The sequence below is a fragment of the Anomaloglossus baeobatrachus genome, chromosome 4 (assembly GCF_048569485.1).
Source record: "Anomaloglossus baeobatrachus isolate aAnoBae1 chromosome 4, aAnoBae1.hap1, whole genome shotgun sequence".
In the NCBI taxonomy this organism is placed as follows: Eukaryota; Metazoa; Chordata; class Amphibia; order Anura; family Aromobatidae; genus Anomaloglossus; species Anomaloglossus baeobatrachus.
The window spans coordinates 623,190,891-623,209,123 of NC_134356.1; the positions used below are offsets into that span (position 1 = coordinate 623,190,891).

Below are 18,233 nucleotides of genomic sequence, written 5' to 3' on the forward strand. Positions count from 1 at the left end.
ATGGTCATATTACAGCTTAAAAAGGGCTATTCCCATTTCCAAGATCCTATCCCAATATGTAGTAGGTGTAATAATAATAATATTATTAGCAAATCCCTCCAATTAGAAATGTAGAATAGTTATTCTGATTCATTATGTCACTTACCTCATGTGCAGGGCATTGCAGAACCTTAGATATCCATGGTTTTGACCATGCATACAGTCACAGTTTGTTAGTTAGTTGCTAGTAGTCAAAACCATGGATACCTAAGGTCCTGCAATGCCCTGCACATGAGGTAAGATATCTAGCTATATCAGGAGAACTATACTACATTTCTAATTGGAGATATTTGCTATTATTATTATTATTACACCTACAACATATTGGGATAGGATTTTGGAGATGGGATACCCCTTTAAGAAAGGAATCAATACATTGTGTGTCTACAATACAAGGTAGGCAATACTCACTGTACAACAGAGTGTCGGCTCGTGATGAAGTCGTACTTGGGGCCATAAATGAAGGGGACTCGGAAGTAGAAGAGTAAGTAGATGACCAGCGGCCCTGCGTACTCTGTGAGGAACACCTGAGGAGGGTCAGACAGCGCGCATCAGACAACGTAGTGTAAAGCGATACCCTGCAGTGCCATGTGGCACAATATAAACATCTTCCCATTAATGCGCGACATATTCTTCAAAGGGAAGAGGGAACAGCAAATCCACATCCCTGTGTAATGAAAGCTGACATTTACAATCACACCGCCCCGGCCCGGGCTGCAGACACTTGCTCTGTGGTATGTGCTGCAATCAGGAGGACATTTGGCCTTGACTTTGATGTACAATGATTGAGACATGCTTGGCAGCAGACGAAACACTGGCATCACGCACTCATTAGTCTGCCGGCCTGTGCCAGGGCCAGTATAACCGCTCATGCCTTTCTTTATGACTGCAGCACATGCACACTTCCCTCTACACAGCGTGTGCACAGCGAATAGCTAAGGTCTACTGCGACATTTAGGCTATGGTCACCCAGTGTAATTACCTGCAGTCAAACCCCGCTGTCCTGGCAGCAGAAATGCCGGTTTCATGTGTGATTTGTCCACAGTACAGTTAGTTTCATTCCCCAAACCCTGCGCGGACTTTGCACTCATATTGACTTGTACGGATGAAAAAGTGCCGCAAAAATACCACCAAGTACAAAAACACACACACATATATATATATATATATATATATATATATATATATATATATATATATATATATATATATATATATATATATATATAATAAAAATGAGATTTGTAAAAAAACGCTTTTTCTTGATAAAAAAAAAAATGTTTCTTTAAGGCCAGGGCAAATGATAGCGGGTACAAGCCTCCAAAAGGCGTTTAAAACTTAAATACCATGTTTTTTTTTTTTTTATTACAGGACGCACTTTTTCCTCCCAAAAATTCGGGAGGAAAATGAGGGGTGCGTCTTATAATGCAAATGGAACTTACTGGGGGGTGGAGAAGAGGGGGGGGAGGGGATATGCTGGCAGCCGAGGGCGCTGGGCAAGATGCTCTGTCGGCAGTGCAGGCTTCAAACAATGGCACCCGGAGTCCGTGCATGTGTATATGGAGCTCTCGGCTCATAAATGTCCTCTGCGCACGTGCCACCTCCTAACAACGAATTTTTAAGGAAAGAAGGGAATTTTGTTTACTTACCGTAAATTCCTTTTCTTCTAGCTCCTATTGGGAGACCCAGACAATTGGGTGTATAGCTACTGCCTCCGGAGGCCACACAAAGCATTACACTGAAAAAGTGTAACCCCTCCCCTCTGCCTATACACCCGCCCGTGCATCACGGGCTCCTCAGTTTTGGTGCAAAAGCAGGAAGGAGGAAACTTATAAATTGGTCTAAGGTAAATTCAATCCGAAGGATGTTCGGAGAACTTAAACCATGAACCAAGAACAATTCAACATGAACAACATGTGTACACAAAAGAACAACAGCCCGAAGGGAACAGGGGCGGGTGCTGGGTCTCCCAATAGGAGCTAGAAGAAAAGGAATTTACGGTAAGTAAACAAAATTCCCTTCTTTGTCGCTCCATTGGGAGACCCAGACAATTGGGACGTCCAAAAGCAGTCCCTGGGTGGGTAAAGAATACCCCGGTAATAGAGCCGAAAGACGGCCCCTTCCTACAGGTGGGCAACCGCCGCCTGGAGGACTCGCCTACCTAAGCTGGCATCTGCCGAAGCGTAGGTATGCACCTGATAGTGCTTCGTGAAAGTGTGCAGACTCGACCAGGTAGCCGCCTGACACACCTGCTGAGCCGTAGCCTGGTGCCGCAATGCCCAGGACGCACCCACGGCTCTGGTAGAATGGGCTTTCAGTCCTGAAGGAACCGGAAGGCCAGAAGAACGGTAGGCTTCAAGAATTGGTTCCTTGATCCACCGAGCCAAGGTTGACTTGGAAGCCTGCGACCCTTTACGCTGGCCAGCGACAAGGACAAAGAGCGCATCCGAGCGGCGCAGGGGCGCCGTACGAGAAATGTAGAGCCGGAGTGCTCTCACAAGATCTAACAAGTGCAAATCCTTTTCACATTGGTGAACTGGATGAGGATAAAAAGAAGGTAAGGAGATATCCTGATTGAGATGAAAAGGGGATACCACCTTCGGGAGAAATTCCGGAACCGGACGCAGAACCACCTTGTCCTGGTGAAACACCAGGAAGGGAGCTTTGCATGACAGTGCAGCTAGCTCAGACACTCTGCGAAGTGATGTGACTGCCACTAGGAAGACCACCTTCTGCGAGAGGCGAGAAAGAGAAATATCTCTCATTGGCTCGAAAGGTGGTTTCTGAAGAGCCATTAGCACCCTGTTCAGATCCCAGGGTTCTAGCGGGCGCTTGTAAGGGGGGACTATGTGGCAAACCCCCTGCAGGAACGTGCGTACTTGCGGAAGCCTTGCTAGACGCTTTTGAAAAAATACAGAGAGCGCCGAGACTTGTCCCTTAAGAGAGCCGAGAGACAGCCCCTTTTCCATTCCGGATTGAAGGAAAGACAGAAAAGTGGGCAAGGCAAATGGCCATGGAATAAAACCCTGATCAGAGCACCAGGATAAGAAGATCCTCCACGTCCTGTGGTAGATCTTGGCTGACGTTGGTTTCCTGGCCTGTCTCATAGTGGCAATGACCTCTTGAGATAACCCTGAAGACGCTAGGATCCAGGACTCAATGGCCACACAGTCAGGTTGAGGGCCGCAGAATTCAGATGGAAAAATGGCCCTTGAGACAGCAAGTCTGGTCGGTCTGGTAGTGCCCACGGTTGACCCACCGTGAGATGCCACAGATCCGGGTACCACGACCTCCTTGGCCAGTCTGGAGCGACGAGGAGGGCGCGGCGGCAGTCGGACCTGATCTTGCGTAACACTCTGGGCAGCAGTGCCAGAGGAGGAAAGACATAAGGCAGTTGAAACTGCGACCAATCCTGAACTAAGGCGTCTGCCGCCAGAGCTCTGTGATCTTGAGACCGTGCCATGAATGCCGGGACCTTGTTGTTGTGCCGGGACGCCATTAGGTCGACGTCCGGCTTCCCCCAGCGGCAACAGATCTCTTGAAACACGTCCGGGTGAAGAGACCATTCCCCTGCGTCCATGCCCTGGCGACTGAGAAAGTCCGCTTCCCAGTTTTCCACGCCCGGGATGTGTACTGCGGAGATGGTGGAGGCTGTGGCTTCCACCCACAGCAGAATCCGCCGAACTTCCTGGAAGGCTTGCCGACTGCGCGTGCCGCCTTGGTGGTTGATGTATGCCACCGCCGTGGCGTTGTCCGACTGAATTCGGATCTGCCTGCCTTCCAGCCACGGCTGGAACGCCTTCAGGGCTAGATACACTGCCCTTATCTCCAGAACATTGATCTGAAGGGAGGACTCTGGCTGAGTCCAGGTACCCTGAGCCCTGTGGTGGAGGAAGACCGCTCCCCACCCTGACAGACTCGCGTCCGTCGTGACCACAGCCCAGGATGGGGGCAGGAAGGATTTCCCCTTCGACAAAGAAGTGGGAAGAAGCCACCACTGAAGGGATGCCTTGGCTGCCCGAGAAAGGGAGACGTTCCTGTCGAGGGACGTCGATTTCCTGTCCCATTTGCGGACAATGTCCCATTGAAGAGGACGCAGATGAAACTGTGCAAATGGAACTGCCTCCATTGCTGCCACCATCTTCCCTAGGAAGTGCATGAGGCGTCTCAAGGGGTGCGACTGGGCTCGGAGGAGAGATCGCACCCCTGTCTGTAGTGATCGTTGTTTGTCCAGCGGAAGTTTCACTATCGCTGGGAGAGTGTGAAACTCCATCCCGAGATATGTCAGCGATTGTGTCGGTGTCAGTTTTGACTTTGGGAAATTGATGATCCACCCGAACCTCTGGAGTGTCTCCAGAGCAATGTTCAGGCTGTGTTGGCATGCCACCCGAGAGGGGGCCTTGACAAGAAGATCGTCCAAGTAAGGGATCACTGAGTGTCCCTGAGAGTGTAGGACTGCAACCACTGTTGCCATGACCTTGGTGAAGACCCGTGGGGCTGTTGCCAGGCCGAAAGGCAATGCCACGAACTGAAGGTGTTCGTCCCCGATGGCGAAACGCAGGAAGCGCTGATGCTCTGGTGCAATCGGCACGTGGAGATAAGCATCCTTGATGTCGATTGAGGCTAGGAAGTCTCCTTGGGACATCAAGGCGATGACGGAGCGGAGAGATTCCATCCGGAATCGTCTGGTTTTCACGTGTTTGTTGAGCAGTTTGAGGTCCAGGACGGGACGGAAAGATCCGTCCTTTTTTGGTACGACAAACAAGTTGGAGTAAAAACCGTGACCCCATTGCTGAAGGGGAACGGGGATAACTACTCCTTCTGCCTTCAGGGAGTTCACCGCCTGCAGAAGAGCATCGGCTCGCTCGGGGGGCGGAGATGTTCTGAAGAAACAAATCGGAGGACGAGAATTGAACTCTATCCTGTAACCGTGAGACAGAATGTCTCTCACCCATCGGTCTTGGACATGTGGGAACCAGGCGTCGCAAAAGCGGGAGAGCCTGCCACCGACCGAGGATGCGGTTTGGGGAGTCCGCAAGTCATTAGGAGGCCGCTTTGGGAGCGGTTCCTCCGGCGGTCTTTTTAGGACGTGCCTTAGACCGCCATGAATCAGAGTTCCTCTGATCCTTTTGAGGCCTGTTGGACGAGGAGAATTGAGACCTGCCTGAGGGCCGAAAGGACCGAAACCTCGATTGTACCTTCCGTTGTTGAGGTCTGTTAGGTTTGGACTGGGGTAAGGACGAGTCCTTACCCTTGGATTGTTTAATGATTTCATCCAATTGCTCGCCAAACAGGCGGTCGCCAGAAAACGGCAAACCGGTTAAAAACTTCTTGGAAGCAGAGTCTGCCTTCCATTCACGTAGCCACATGGCCCTGCGGACTGCCACTGAATTGGCGGATGCTACCGCTGTACTGCTCGCAGAGTCTAGTGCCGCATTCATGGCGTAGGACGCAAACGCCGACGCCTGAGAGGTTAATGACACAACCTGCGGAGTCGCGGCTCGTGTGAGTGCATTAATCTCAGACTGACAAGCTGAGATAGCTTGTAGTGCCCATACGGCAGCAAATGCCGGAGCAAAGGACGCGCCGATAGCCTCATAGATGGATTTCATCAGGAGCTCTATCTGCCTGTCAGTGGCATCCTTTAGTGATGCACCATCTGCCACTGCAACTATGGATCTGGCCGCCAGTCTAGAGACTGGAGGATCCACCTTGGGACACTGGGCCCAACCCTTGACTACGTCAGGGGGGAAGGGATAACGTGTGTCATGAAGTCGCTTAGTAAAGCGCTTATCCGGAAAAGCTCGGTGCTTCTGGACTGCGTCTTTGAAGTCGGAGCGATCAAGAAACGCACTCCGTGTACGTTTGGGAAACCTAAAATGAAATTTCTCCTGCTGAGAAGCTGACTCCTCAATCGGAAGGGGTGGAGGAGAAAGATCTAACACCTGATTGATTGACGCTATAAGGTCGTTTACTATGGCGTCCCCTTCAGGCGTATCAAGGTTGAGCGCGGCGTCAGGATCAGAGTCCTGATCTGCCGCATCTGCTTCATCCTCCAGAGAGTCCTCATGCTGAGACCCTGAACAGTGTGATGAAGTCGAGGGACGCTCCCAGCGAGCCCGCTTCGTCGGTCTGGGACTGCGGTCCGTGTCGGAGTCCTCCCCGTGGGACCTATGAGTTGACCCAGGAGCTCTTTGCTGCTCCGACCGAGGGGGGCATGGGGGCAATGAATCAACAGTGCCCGGGGCCTGTGTTACAGGTCTGGACTGCAAAGCTTCCAGTATCTTAGCAGACCATCTATCCATAGACTCAGAAAGTTTGTGAGCAAATACTGCAAACTCTGTCCCTGTCACCTGGACAGTGGGGGCCGGAGGTTCCACCTGGGCCGGGGGTCCCACCAGTGGCTGAGACTCCGGCTGAGTGAGTGTCACAGGGGCCGAGCATTGCACACAATGAGGGTAGGTGGAACCTGCAGGAAGCATTGCCGCACATGAGGTACAGGTTGCAAAGTAAGCCTGTGCTTTGGTACCCTTGCTTTTTGCAGACGACATGCTGTTTCTCCTCTTAGAATAATCAGTGAGGGTATATAGCCAAACGTTAACAGTGAGGCCGTACAGAGTAAATGTATACACTATAAGCATATAAATATACAATTCGGCACCCAGGGGGACCAGCACCTAGTAACAGGTGCGGCTTACCGACCGCTCCCAGCGGTTGTGTGACCACTAGATCCCTGCCTGGGCCTCCCAAAGCTGTGGAGCTCAGTTGTCTCCCCTCTGAAGTTCTCCAGCGTCTTGTAGCAATGGCTGCCGGCGTTCAGAGAGGAGGAGGGGGCCGTGGGCGTGCCTGTAAAAGTGCGGGAATCTGGTGCCCCACGGTGCTCAGTGAGGGGGGAGGAGGATACAAAGTATGCTCCTGCCCTCAGCGCTGACGTCCAGTGCAGCGTCCCGCCCTTACCCCTGAATGGCAGGCCCGGGGGCGGGAATATGCGGCACTAGGCCGCAAAAGCCGGGGACTAAAGTTATAAGCGCGGCCGGCAAACAAGTGCGGCCAGCGCGGTAGTCCCGGCGCACTAACACACCCAGCAGCTGCTGCAGTGTCTATTACCCAGGCGCACTATGCGCCGTCCCCAAGGGGACACAGAGTACCTCAGAGTCGCAGGGCCTTGTCCCTGATGATACCCGGCTCCTGTCCAGCAGATTCCCCCAGGGGCTGCGGAGGGAACGCGGTCCCAGCGCCTGGTGACCGGTCAGGATCCCACTTCACCCAGAGCCCCTAAGGGATGGGGAAGGAAAACAGCATGTGGCTCCTGCCTATGTACCCACAATGGGTACCTCAACCTTAACAGCACCGCCGACCCGAGTGGGGTGAGAAGGGAGCATGCCGGGGGCCCTGTATGGGCCCACTTTTCTTCCATCCGATATAGTCAGCAGCTGCTGCTGACTAAAATGTGGAGCTTGCGTGGATGTGTGCCTCCTTCCACAAAGCAATAAAACTGGGGAGCCCGTGATGCACGGGAGGGTGTATAGGCAGAGGGGAGGGGTTTACACTTTTAAGTGTAATGCTTTGTGTGACCTCCGGAGGCATAAGCTATACACCCAATTGTCTGGGTCTCCCAATGGAGCGACAAAGAAATGGCGATCGGAGATGTAGTGTGCACAGATGAGATCTCGGTTCGTCACTGAGCTGAGAGTTCAATCTGCGCACACACACCGACTCCAGGCGCCATTTCTATGAAGCCCGCAGCACCGACAGACCAACTGTGACACCCGCCACACCGCCCTGCTCCACACAGCCAGCACAGCGCCCGAAGCATTGCCCTACTCCAGCACCGGCCCTGTCTCCTGTGACCCCACTCCACCACCACTGCTGCCCCCCCTTTACGCCTTTGGCAAGACACCAGAGCATTCGACGGTTCCCATTTTTTTTTTATTTTTAACCTTTTTTGCGTGCGTCTTATAAAACGAAAAATACAGTACCCCCACCCCCCCCAGAAAAAAAAAAAAATTCCTACAGGTCTTCCCCTTTAAAAATGTTTTTAAAAAAGAAACAACCAGCATTTGGTATTACCCCATCTGTAAAAGTTTAATCAATATGTAAAAGTTAACTAACTTGGACAGTAACAGAAACATTGAAAAAGAAAAAAAAAAAAAAAGAAGAAGAGGCAAGGCATCACATGTACCAATAATAGTGTTAAAGGGAATCTGTCACCAGATTTGTGCCATCTAATCTGAGAGCAGCATAATGTAGGGGCAGAGATCCTGATTCCAGTGATGTCACTTACTGGGGTGCTTAGTATAGTTTTAATAAAATCACTGATTAATCAGCAGTAGATTATCATTACAGGACTACTTGGCGTGCTGCAGGTAGTCCAGCATATTCATGAGCTCTGTATAACTGCTAGATCTGCAGCAGAGAAAACAGTGATTTTATCAGAATGACAGCAAACAGCTCAATAAGTGACATTGCTGGAATCAGGATCTCTGCCCCTACATTATGCTGCTCTAAGATGGGGGAAGCAAAAACCTGGTAACAGATTCCCTTTAATGAAAACTACAGCTTGTCATGCCCCAATAAAAAAAAAAAAAAAAAAAAAGCCTTCATACAATGATGCAAATGGAAAAAACAGTAAAAAAAAATCTAAAAGAAAAACGGGAGAGAATGGAAAAATGGCCCGGCCAAAGGGTCACAGATCTGTTAATGTTGTACAAGGAGCTGATCTGTGCTCACCGTCACCCAGCTGATCTGCGCCCCCAGGTCTCTGAAGTACAGGGTGGCCGTGGTTCCCACAGGCAGATTCTGCAGAACGTCCTCGTCTTTCAGCGACCTTCCCTCTGCGATACAGAAACGGATCAAGAATTTATGAGGTTAAGTGCGGCTCAGAGGAGATAACAGCAAAGATGGACAAATAATTGCTACAGCACAAAAGATTATCTTTAGGCCTTGTGTCCACAGGGCTTTTTTCCTAGCGTTTTTCCTTGCTTTTTTTCAATCAATAAAAGGAAAAAATCATCCCAGCAAAGCCTATGACACTTGTGACTTGCTGTGAACACGTTGCTTTTTTTCTTGCTGAAAAAAAGAAGCATGTCAATTGTTCCTGCATTTGCCCCCCCCCCCCGCCCCCCCCCAATTGATTTAAATGGGGTCAATGAAAAACGGAGGGGGGGGGGAAAAAAAACAAAAAAAAAAAAAAAAAAAACCACGTACGTGTAATGCTCACGTTGCTTTTTTTTTTTTTTTGCAGTCACTGGGTTTTCCTGTAGCTTCATCTTGGGATCTTTACTGCGGGGAATTTTGTTGACATCACGAGGTGGATCGCCGGGGTTTCCTGCAGATGCGCCGGCATGAACTCTGTTCACTTCTCCTTGCCTCCAGGACACCTATGTCACTGTAGTTTCCTCTACCAAGGTGCCGCAGTAAAGACCGCGAAGCCTAGGGGCAGGAAACCCCGGTGATCCACCAGCATGAACTCTATTCACCTTGTGACATCACCGTGGTTCCCTGCACCTAGGCCTTGCGATCTTTACCGCCGGGCCTTGCTGGAGGGAACTCCAGTGACGTTGTTTCCCTGGTCTGTGATGCGATCTCAGTAACCTGGGGTCGTCATGGCGATGACTCAGTGCTACCATGACAGCGGGTCACCGTCATCATATAACACTGCCTGATCACCAAGGAGAGGTAAGATTCCTCTCTCCCGGCCTCCTGAATGCTGCAAGTTTGGGGGGGGGGGGGGGAGTAAAAAAAAAAAAAAAAAGAAGCATAGGTGGGGGGGGGGGGGGGAGAGTAGTATAGGCACGGGAAGGAAGAAAAGAAGAAAAGCACGGGAGGGAAAGAAAAAAAAAAGCACGGGAGGGAAAGAAAAAAAAAGCACGGGATGGAAAGAAAAAAAAAACAAAACATTTTTTCAGCAGCTTTTTACCTACCAAAACATGCATTTTTGTGCACATAAAAACGCTAAGTGGCCACACAGCATTAGTCAGAGGGTGTAAGAAAAAAAAAAAAAAAATATGCAGCCCTAAATCAGTGACAAATTCATCTGCTCCATCTGTAGTTATGAGACAACCTGAGGAGTATTTTCTATAAAATACGTTACATCGATAAGACAAGCAAAAGTGTTACTTATTAAGGGCCTCCAGAGTCATACCCCAATACCACCCACAGTCCAATAAAACACTTACTGGGGTCCAGACGCAGGGATTGCCGGGCCGGGTACCACTCAGGATCTGATGAAAGGAAGGGAAAAAAAAAAAAAAAGTTAAAATATCAACACAATAGACAATCTGTGTACTAATCCTAGAAGAAGCGGTTTTTATATTGCTGGAGGCGACAGGACTCACATGGCACAGAACAGGATCCCTGACTACACTTTATCCTTCTTAACCACATAAGATAAAATATCCGTCATATGGTCAGTATGGAAGATTTGAGCAGGCTCAAGAACTGAACCCACACCATACTCAGCATATGCGGCCTGTGTTACACAGCCAGCAACTGCCTGTGACAGCAGTGTCTGAAGAATGCTCTCTTCACTGACAGCAGCATTGAAATGGTTAACTTGCAGGTACACTTGTTGCACCAGCACCTATGGTGTGCCAGTTACTTAGCATGGCGGCCAGGGGTCTGGTGCAGGCCACCAGGGTAGCTGTGTTGGGCCTTCCTTTGAGGTTCAGCCCCTCATTGGGCTTCATAAAGGCAATGTCAATTTAGCTATATTTTTATTTATTTATATGCTGCATTACAGACGTCTCACTGTATATTGTGCACTAAGGGGACAAACAATATAGTTAAAAAAAATTATTAAAATCAGTCCCTTATTCCCGCTTATAAGATTAAACAATAAAAACAAAATTTAATAAAAAACACACATTTGGTACTGCTGTGTATGTAAAAGTCTGATCAAAATATCAAACCATAGACCATAGGTGAAATGCTAAAAAAGAAGCCAACAATCAAAAACGGCAGAACTAGTTTTTTTGGTTGCTGGACTCACAGAAAAATAAAATACATAGCCATAAAAACATCACGTCCTACAAAGCGGCATTAATAAAACTGCCACCTCAATACACAAAAATAAATAATAATAATAATAAATATTAAATTAAATTTAATATTTAATAATAAATATTATTAATATTATTGACTGTGGGAAGGTGGTTAGGAAAAAGCAAAGTGAAAAATAGAAAGTGTCTGGTTACAAGGGCCTAAACCTGCATTATGCTGTATAATGCTGCCATAGTGCTATAAGACGAAGCAGGATCATCATTCCTGAAGTAAAAAAAGAAAAACTTCCTGGGTCACCACTAGGTGTCCTCAAGAAAACAGTTTTCTACTTCTCAGGAGGGGCGAGATCATAAAGGGTTTTTTGAAAGATCCTTTTAAAAAAAAAAAAAAAAAAAGGAAGAAGGATTGTTCACTACTTGGACAACCCCTTCTCATTAGCCATGTGCACCACCATAAACAAACAACAAAAAAAAACAACAACGCACAAATACTCCCCTCCGCTGCTGACACTGGTTCCAGTGGTGTCTCACGTGACATTGTTGTGAAATGGGAGTTCCGTGACAAATCAGCACCGGCTTCCTTCCGCCGCCTACGGACGGTTAAATAATAAACCGGAGTGGAGCGCTGCGGCTACCGCTCACTTACTGTTAATTACTCCAGTTTCTGAAAGAGGGGAGAAGGTGTGGATTGGTCGGGGGGCTCCTGTGTCACAACAATGTCACAGGTCCTGGGAACACAAGTTTCGACACTGCCGGTACTGCATCAAGAGTGAAGGGGAGTAGAATAATGACAAGGGGTTGTATCTCAGTATTTAATGAGTTTTTACCTCTGTATTTGTGGCCAAAACAGGAATGGAACCATCAGAGGAAAAAGTATAAGGCTATGTGCCCACGGGGACAGTGTCCTGCGGATATATCCGCAGGACATTCCGCAGGTGCTCCCAGGAAACAGCACCACAACTTTTGTCTGTTTCCATGCTGCGGAATGTCGTGCAGATATGGTGCGGGCATTATGCATTGAGGATACAGTACCATGGCTTCGGCACTGCATCCTCAATGCAGAACAAGGGCTGCAGTGATCGGGGGTGTTCATACTTACCTCCATCATGCAGCACCTCGAGTCACTCAGCGTCTTCAGGAGAAGGTGGGCGGGCCTGAACTAGCTCCGGCTGTCACATAACCGGACCTCGTGCAGGCTCCGCCCACCTCTTCCTTCCTGTACCTGGATTCACCGCGCTCCTGTACACCGGACGGAGAAAGTGACTCCGGTGAGGTAGGTAAGTATATGGGACCCTGCGGACAAATCCGCAACAATAATTGACATGCTGCAGATTTTTCCGCACGGAAATCCGCACGATTTCCGCTGCGGAAAAATCCGCAGCGTGGGCACAGCATTTCCCAAATGCCATAGAAATGGCTGGGGAGTAGCTGTGCTGCAGATTTCTGGAAAATCCGCGGCTTTTCCGTGAGAAATCCGCGCATTTTCCGCAGCGTGGGCACATAGCCTAATAGAGACACGGGCGCCACTTCTGTATTTATCACCCACTCCTGGTTTTGGCTACAAATACTAAGGGAAAAAAAAGACCCCTCACCAAATACGGAGGTAAAAAAAAAAAAACCTCACCAAATAGTGAAGTAAAAAACCTTAAATATGAAGGTAAAAACCCTCACCAACTACGAAGGTAAAAACCCTCACCAAATAGTGAGGTAAAACCCCTCACCAAATAGTGAGGTAAAACCCCTCACCAAATAGTGAGGTAAAAACTCTCACCAAATAATTAAGATGTGCATGTAGCCTAAAAAGGATAGTGTCATCAGAAAATATGTCCTAAGGTATATATCAATCTTGTAAGATAAATTTCATTATTTTTGTAAACATCTGATATGAAAAATTATCACTATATTAAAAGAAAAATTACAATCTTCACACTGGCCACTAGGCCCAATATTAGACTCCTGCTGCCTGTTCTTCACATGGACATTATTGGAGTATAAGCAGTATATGAGCGTCAGGGCAAAGGCCATAGTGCAGGGTAAGAGAGGAGGTGAGCTGTGACACCATCTATTATGCATGTGGCATCCTGTGCCATTCACTGTATATGGGGAAGGGTTATCATCTATCATTGTAATATAGTCTGTGATGAGGAGACTGCTTAAAAGCCTTCTGTACAGAAAGGGAAGTGTGAGTCTAGTGTAAAGCTCAGTGGTTAGTGCGCAAGATCTTTTTTTTTTTCCTCTGCATAGTGATATGTAAAATTGGAAGAAAAAAACCTAAACAATCACTAAAAACTGGATAAAACACTGCGGACTTTCTCCTATTTGCCAGACTACTCAGCGCCCCTTGCGATTAGCAGGCGCAGTGTGGCCATAATAATGATACTGGACGGGGCTTTTGAATAAGGTGTGGTGCCAGGGGTTCTAACAGGTAGGACGCGGCTCGCAGGGCTCTGCTCCAGTGGCCATGGATGCAGATATTTTTGCTTGCCTAATTTAAGGTGGTCACATTCTGATGACACTTTCCCTTTTGCTCCATACAATCTCAGGAGTGTGACTACACGGCAGCGGAGGCCGCTCTAATAAGCAGGCGTCACCAAGAGGAATAGTCTACATAGCTGTAACCGCTCGGTGCTGACATCCTTATGCTAATTACAAGCTGCTAATGATATTAGAGAAGCACAGTCACAAGGGCACAGGGAGTAATAGGACGCTTCCTTAATACGTACGGGACTTGTTGAACATGTTCTTTATGTCTGCGATGGTAGCATTGGGCTCCACCTAGAAAGCAAGGCGAAAGCTAAATGAGTCTACAAGGAGCTCATACTATGTACAAAGCACCACAAGACGGATCTGCAATACTGTCAATTGAACGGAAAAAATGCAAAACAGGTCCAGCGCATAAAAAGCCTCGCCCTTTATTCCAACACCATAGTAAAATCTTCACATACGGAGACAACAAATAAATGGAACAGCAGGTATGGATGGTGTTGGAATAAAGGACCAGTCTTTTCATGTGCTGGACCTGTTTTGCATTTTTCCGTTCCTTTGGGGGGGTGGTGATGGTCCATGCGCTGAGACAGGAAAGCTTTTTTTTTTTTTGCTTCTAGCTTTCCATACTTCCAATTACCCAGAAGATCTTAAGCTTTCTCCGCAAGATATGATACTGAAAACCCTACTTTATTAAAAGGGTCTCCCCATTGGACAATCAAAGTATCCGCTGCAATCTGTGAAGGAACTTCTTTGTAGGGTTAGGCAATTAATGGGGTTGGCCAGGTCTATGGTATTGATGACCTACTCCTAGGAGAGTGTGGGGGGGGGGGGGGAGACACACTGACACTCAACTGAGAAGAACATTAGAGCGCCGTATGCTGGGTAGTGGCCATTCTTGGGAATTGCAGCTCAGCTCATTTTGAAGACAATAGGAGCAGAGCTGCAGTTCTGAGCTATGGGCACTATGCAGTGAATGGAGCTGAGCTGTTGAGACTCCATTTGTGATTTACATCCGGTCACGACCAGATCTACTCTCCTCAATACTGAAATTGCAACATCAAGAAAAAAAGTTATGGAAATCACAGGATGGATAGACATGTTACCGATCCATAAACAAAAGTTTTCAAAAAACTTTTAATTTTATTCTGCATTGAGCATAAGCACCACGCACAGAAATTCCCACACCTACACGTCTTGGTTGCTATCAATGATTTGTCTGAAGAATGTTCTGCGGTGCTGCATGCACTTGCGACATATCATCAAGATCTACTGCTGGCTGCACCCAACGCAACTACTGATCAATGATATCACAGATGTGCTCCATGGGAGACAAGTCTGGAGACACTGCAAGCCAAATGTAGCATTTTTAGGCCACGTAGGCTGCTCACATTAGCATAACATGTAGGATGGATGACATTGTTGGGCTTAAAAACGGCTCCTGGGACACTTTGGAGAAATGTCCGTACCACACATCCAAATCAATGAAACACCAAGCTTTTAGCTTTAGTGAAGACCAGAGGGGTCCTGCATTACCCCATCCGAGGAGTAGGACCAGTGCGAAGTTCCCTCGAGAAGGTCTCCTCATGGTGTGGTCTATGTGGTCACCAGACTAAATTTTCACCATAGTTGTATCCAAGACAAAAGCATGACTTATCACTGAAAAGGACAGACCTCCATTCCAGCCTCAATGAACATCTGAAGCTGGACGTCTGGCTCACAGCTCAATGTCCTGCAATTTGCCTTGTGTTTTCGTGGATAGATGATTTAGGTTTGGTTTGGGATGCCCGATTTCACTTGCAGTACAGAACGGATCAATAATGGAACCACAATTCCAAAGTGGCCCAGGTGACCGTTTTTAAGCAAGACAACTCCAGGCTGAATGTTGCTTGTGCTAATGTAAGCAGCCTGCACTGCCTAAACGTATACTATGGCCTCCAGCTTTGCTAGACTTGTCTTCCATTGAGCACATTTGGGACGTCACTACTCTACAATGGGAGCTGCCGACAGCGGATCGGGCATTCAGCGCGGCACAACCTTCCTCAAACAACTAATATCCTCATTCATACCAGCCAAGACGTGAAAGTGCGGGGATTTCTGCGAAGGGCACTGGATACCAAATAAATTGAGAAGTTTTATTTCCATATCATTAGATTGTCTATCCATAATGGGATTTCTGTAATTCTATAACTTTGGCTACTAATGTTGAGTGTAAACAGCTGGATGCAAAGCCCAATTTTTTTCATTTTTTTTTCTCAGTGGTGGTCAACCCTTTAACTATTGCAGGGATTTAGGCTTAAAAGGAGTTATACCTGAATAGAAAAACATGGCCGATTTTCTCTCAAAACTTGGCCATCTCTGTCGACAGGCTGTGTGTGGTACTGCAGGTAAGCCTTAGGGCACATTCAGATATCAGTGCATGGACCACACTTTACGGACTGGTCGTAGCTCTCCTAACTAGAGAGTCACAGCCTCCGAGATATACGAAGCTGTGACTCAGGTCGGAAGATCTGCGACCAGTCCGTGCATTGAGGTCCATGCACGGGGGTCTTAACGAGCCCTTACTCACTCCAATGGAGCCAAGTTACAAAACAAAAAGGCAACCCATGGGCAAGTCAGGAACAGTTTCTGGGGAAAAAAAAATGCCATGTATTTCTAATCCTGGAAATCCCTTTGATATGAAGCTCCAGAGGCGCCTTCCTTCATGCATCAGTGGTGATCTGAGCTCATGTATCCTACACGATGTTATCTTCTGAGAAGTTTCGATGTCAGGGCCTAGTAATGAGAGGATATACGAATGCATAGACGACACAAGACCCCTCTCCATACTGAATGCACAGGCATTTCTGAGGTTAGTTTATCTTACAGCTACATTTAGTCCTAATGTGTTCTGCAAAACATGCCTGCTGGTACATCGTCCTACACCGGATACCCATGAAACGGATCCCTGGAATGTATATATAAGTCCCGCCATAACTCTCCAGCTCTCAGGCGTAAGTTATGCAACACGCTCCGGACTGTCACAGTGAGATCATCAGGTTACCCATTGGTAGTTTTTCAGGAATGGTGTACATAAATGGTTCAATAATGTGGAAACCTTGGTCCCCAATTTTCAAATCAGGCGCCATATTGTTGACACCAACCCAAGATTCCCACTCTACTACTGATGCAAAATACTCATTGCCTCCCCTTCAATATGTGAATGAGTATTTGGATCTTCCCATTCTATAGCAGCCTAATTCTCAATGCCCCCTACCCACTTCACATTCATCCTCTTCTACCTCCCACCATGTGCTTTTCATTCTATGACCCACCAAGCTATTGCTCAGATCAATCCTTGCTCCTCCTCTTCAACCACTTATCTTCTACTTAAAGGGATTTTCCAGCCCCTTGAACTTTTTATTATAACAGCAGACAATGCTAGAATATGACCAAAACACCAGTAACAGCTAATTTTCCAAAACTACACCCTCCCACCCCCATCTTCACTCCTAGCGTCTGCCATGACCAAGCCCACCTAATATCTACTGCACATCTACCTTGCCAACCAATGTAATCTTGCCTCTGCCTACCCCCCTCCACTGGTAACCAAAACACATTGTCCCATGCCCACTATATATCCATCTTCCTCATTCCAGTCTACATCCCTCCAAGATTTTAGGACAAGTTCCCCTGATGTTCTCTTTTCATAACCACAAGGCATCACATCTAGTAGGTGGCACCGATGTATCTTTATCATCCTATGGCCCTTTCCTGCTAATCCCCAACTTTGGCACTGCTCCTGGCCCACTTTTTGGCAAGTCCCTTACCTCTCTGATAGCTATCACTTTTCCTCAAGTTCCCAATATAAGTTTGTCTGGTGTCCACTTTACCCATCCACACAATATGGTCTTCCCTGTGCCAATTACCCAATGGTGGGACTACCTCATGCAGAAACTCCTTACCTTGTCCAGGAAGCAGAGCTTCTCCCGGGTCTTGGCATCAAGGATCTCCACCTCAAAATAAACAGTAGCACGTTTAGCAGGGGCTTTTTTTTTTGGAGGTTTAGACGTTGAACGTTTAGCACTAGATGAACTATCATTTTGAGCCTTGGGCCGCCTTATTTCCGAAACCACAGAGTTCATATCCATGTCAGAAAAAGTCGTGAAGAAAATGAAGCAACTTGTCTTTTACCCCGTTGATCACCCAATCCTCTCAGGCGAGCTCCTCCTGTATTGCCAAGTGCCTCTGCTTCCCTTAGCGATGATCTTATTTTCAGGGATATATATTACTATCGCAGTGATCTTTTCGCTTCCTCAGCAGTTTCAAACGTTCTCTTTAAATGCTTCCCATGCGAAGCGGTCTCTACGACAGGTGTAGAGGCTTAGGGCACCACTTCTCCAACACTTGGATAATATATCACTTTTAGTCGTTCTAGGTAGCTGCTTACACAGAGTCTCACTTGCTCTCGCACTGTCTAAATATCCTCTATGACTCTGTAGCGTGCTGGAATACTACACATACATGTTCTCTCTTCCACGGTCTTACACCCGGACTGTCCAGATGTAACATGAAGCAGATCTCTATATTTATCACCCTAGGCTATTTCACATCTGTTAGTGATTCTCCACTTCCGAGACTCCCACCCACAGAGACCCCACACATGGACACTACCAGCTCCTCGATAGACTACATCTTCTCGTCTCTGCCCACTCTTGGTGGGAGTGCCAA

General features: G+C 47.7%; 1 protein-coding gene across 3 annotated transcripts in view; it reads right to left on the minus strand.

Annotated features, from left to right (window-relative positions):
• The window catches only part of TECR (trans-2,3-enoyl-CoA reductase), a 65,288-nt gene that overhangs the window by 26,334 nt on the left and 20,721 nt on the right, over positions 1-18,233 (minus strand). For 2 of the 3 annotated variants that reach the window (XM_075346312.1, XM_075346313.1), the window contains exons 2-6: positions 17,468-17,518; positions 13,763-13,814; positions 10,218-10,262; positions 8,770-8,873; positions 451-566 (exon numbers count right to left, since the gene is read on the minus strand). In XM_075346312.1, the coding sequence (XP_075202427.1) occupies positions 451-566; positions 8,770-8,873; positions 10,218-10,262; positions 13,763-13,814; positions 17,468-17,518 (368 nt within the window). Of the gene's footprint in view, positions 1-450; positions 567-8,769; positions 8,874-10,217; positions 10,263-13,762; positions 13,815-17,467; positions 18,230-18,233 lie in introns of those variants that run through there. The other variant, XM_075346311.1, reaches the window with a different exon arrangement.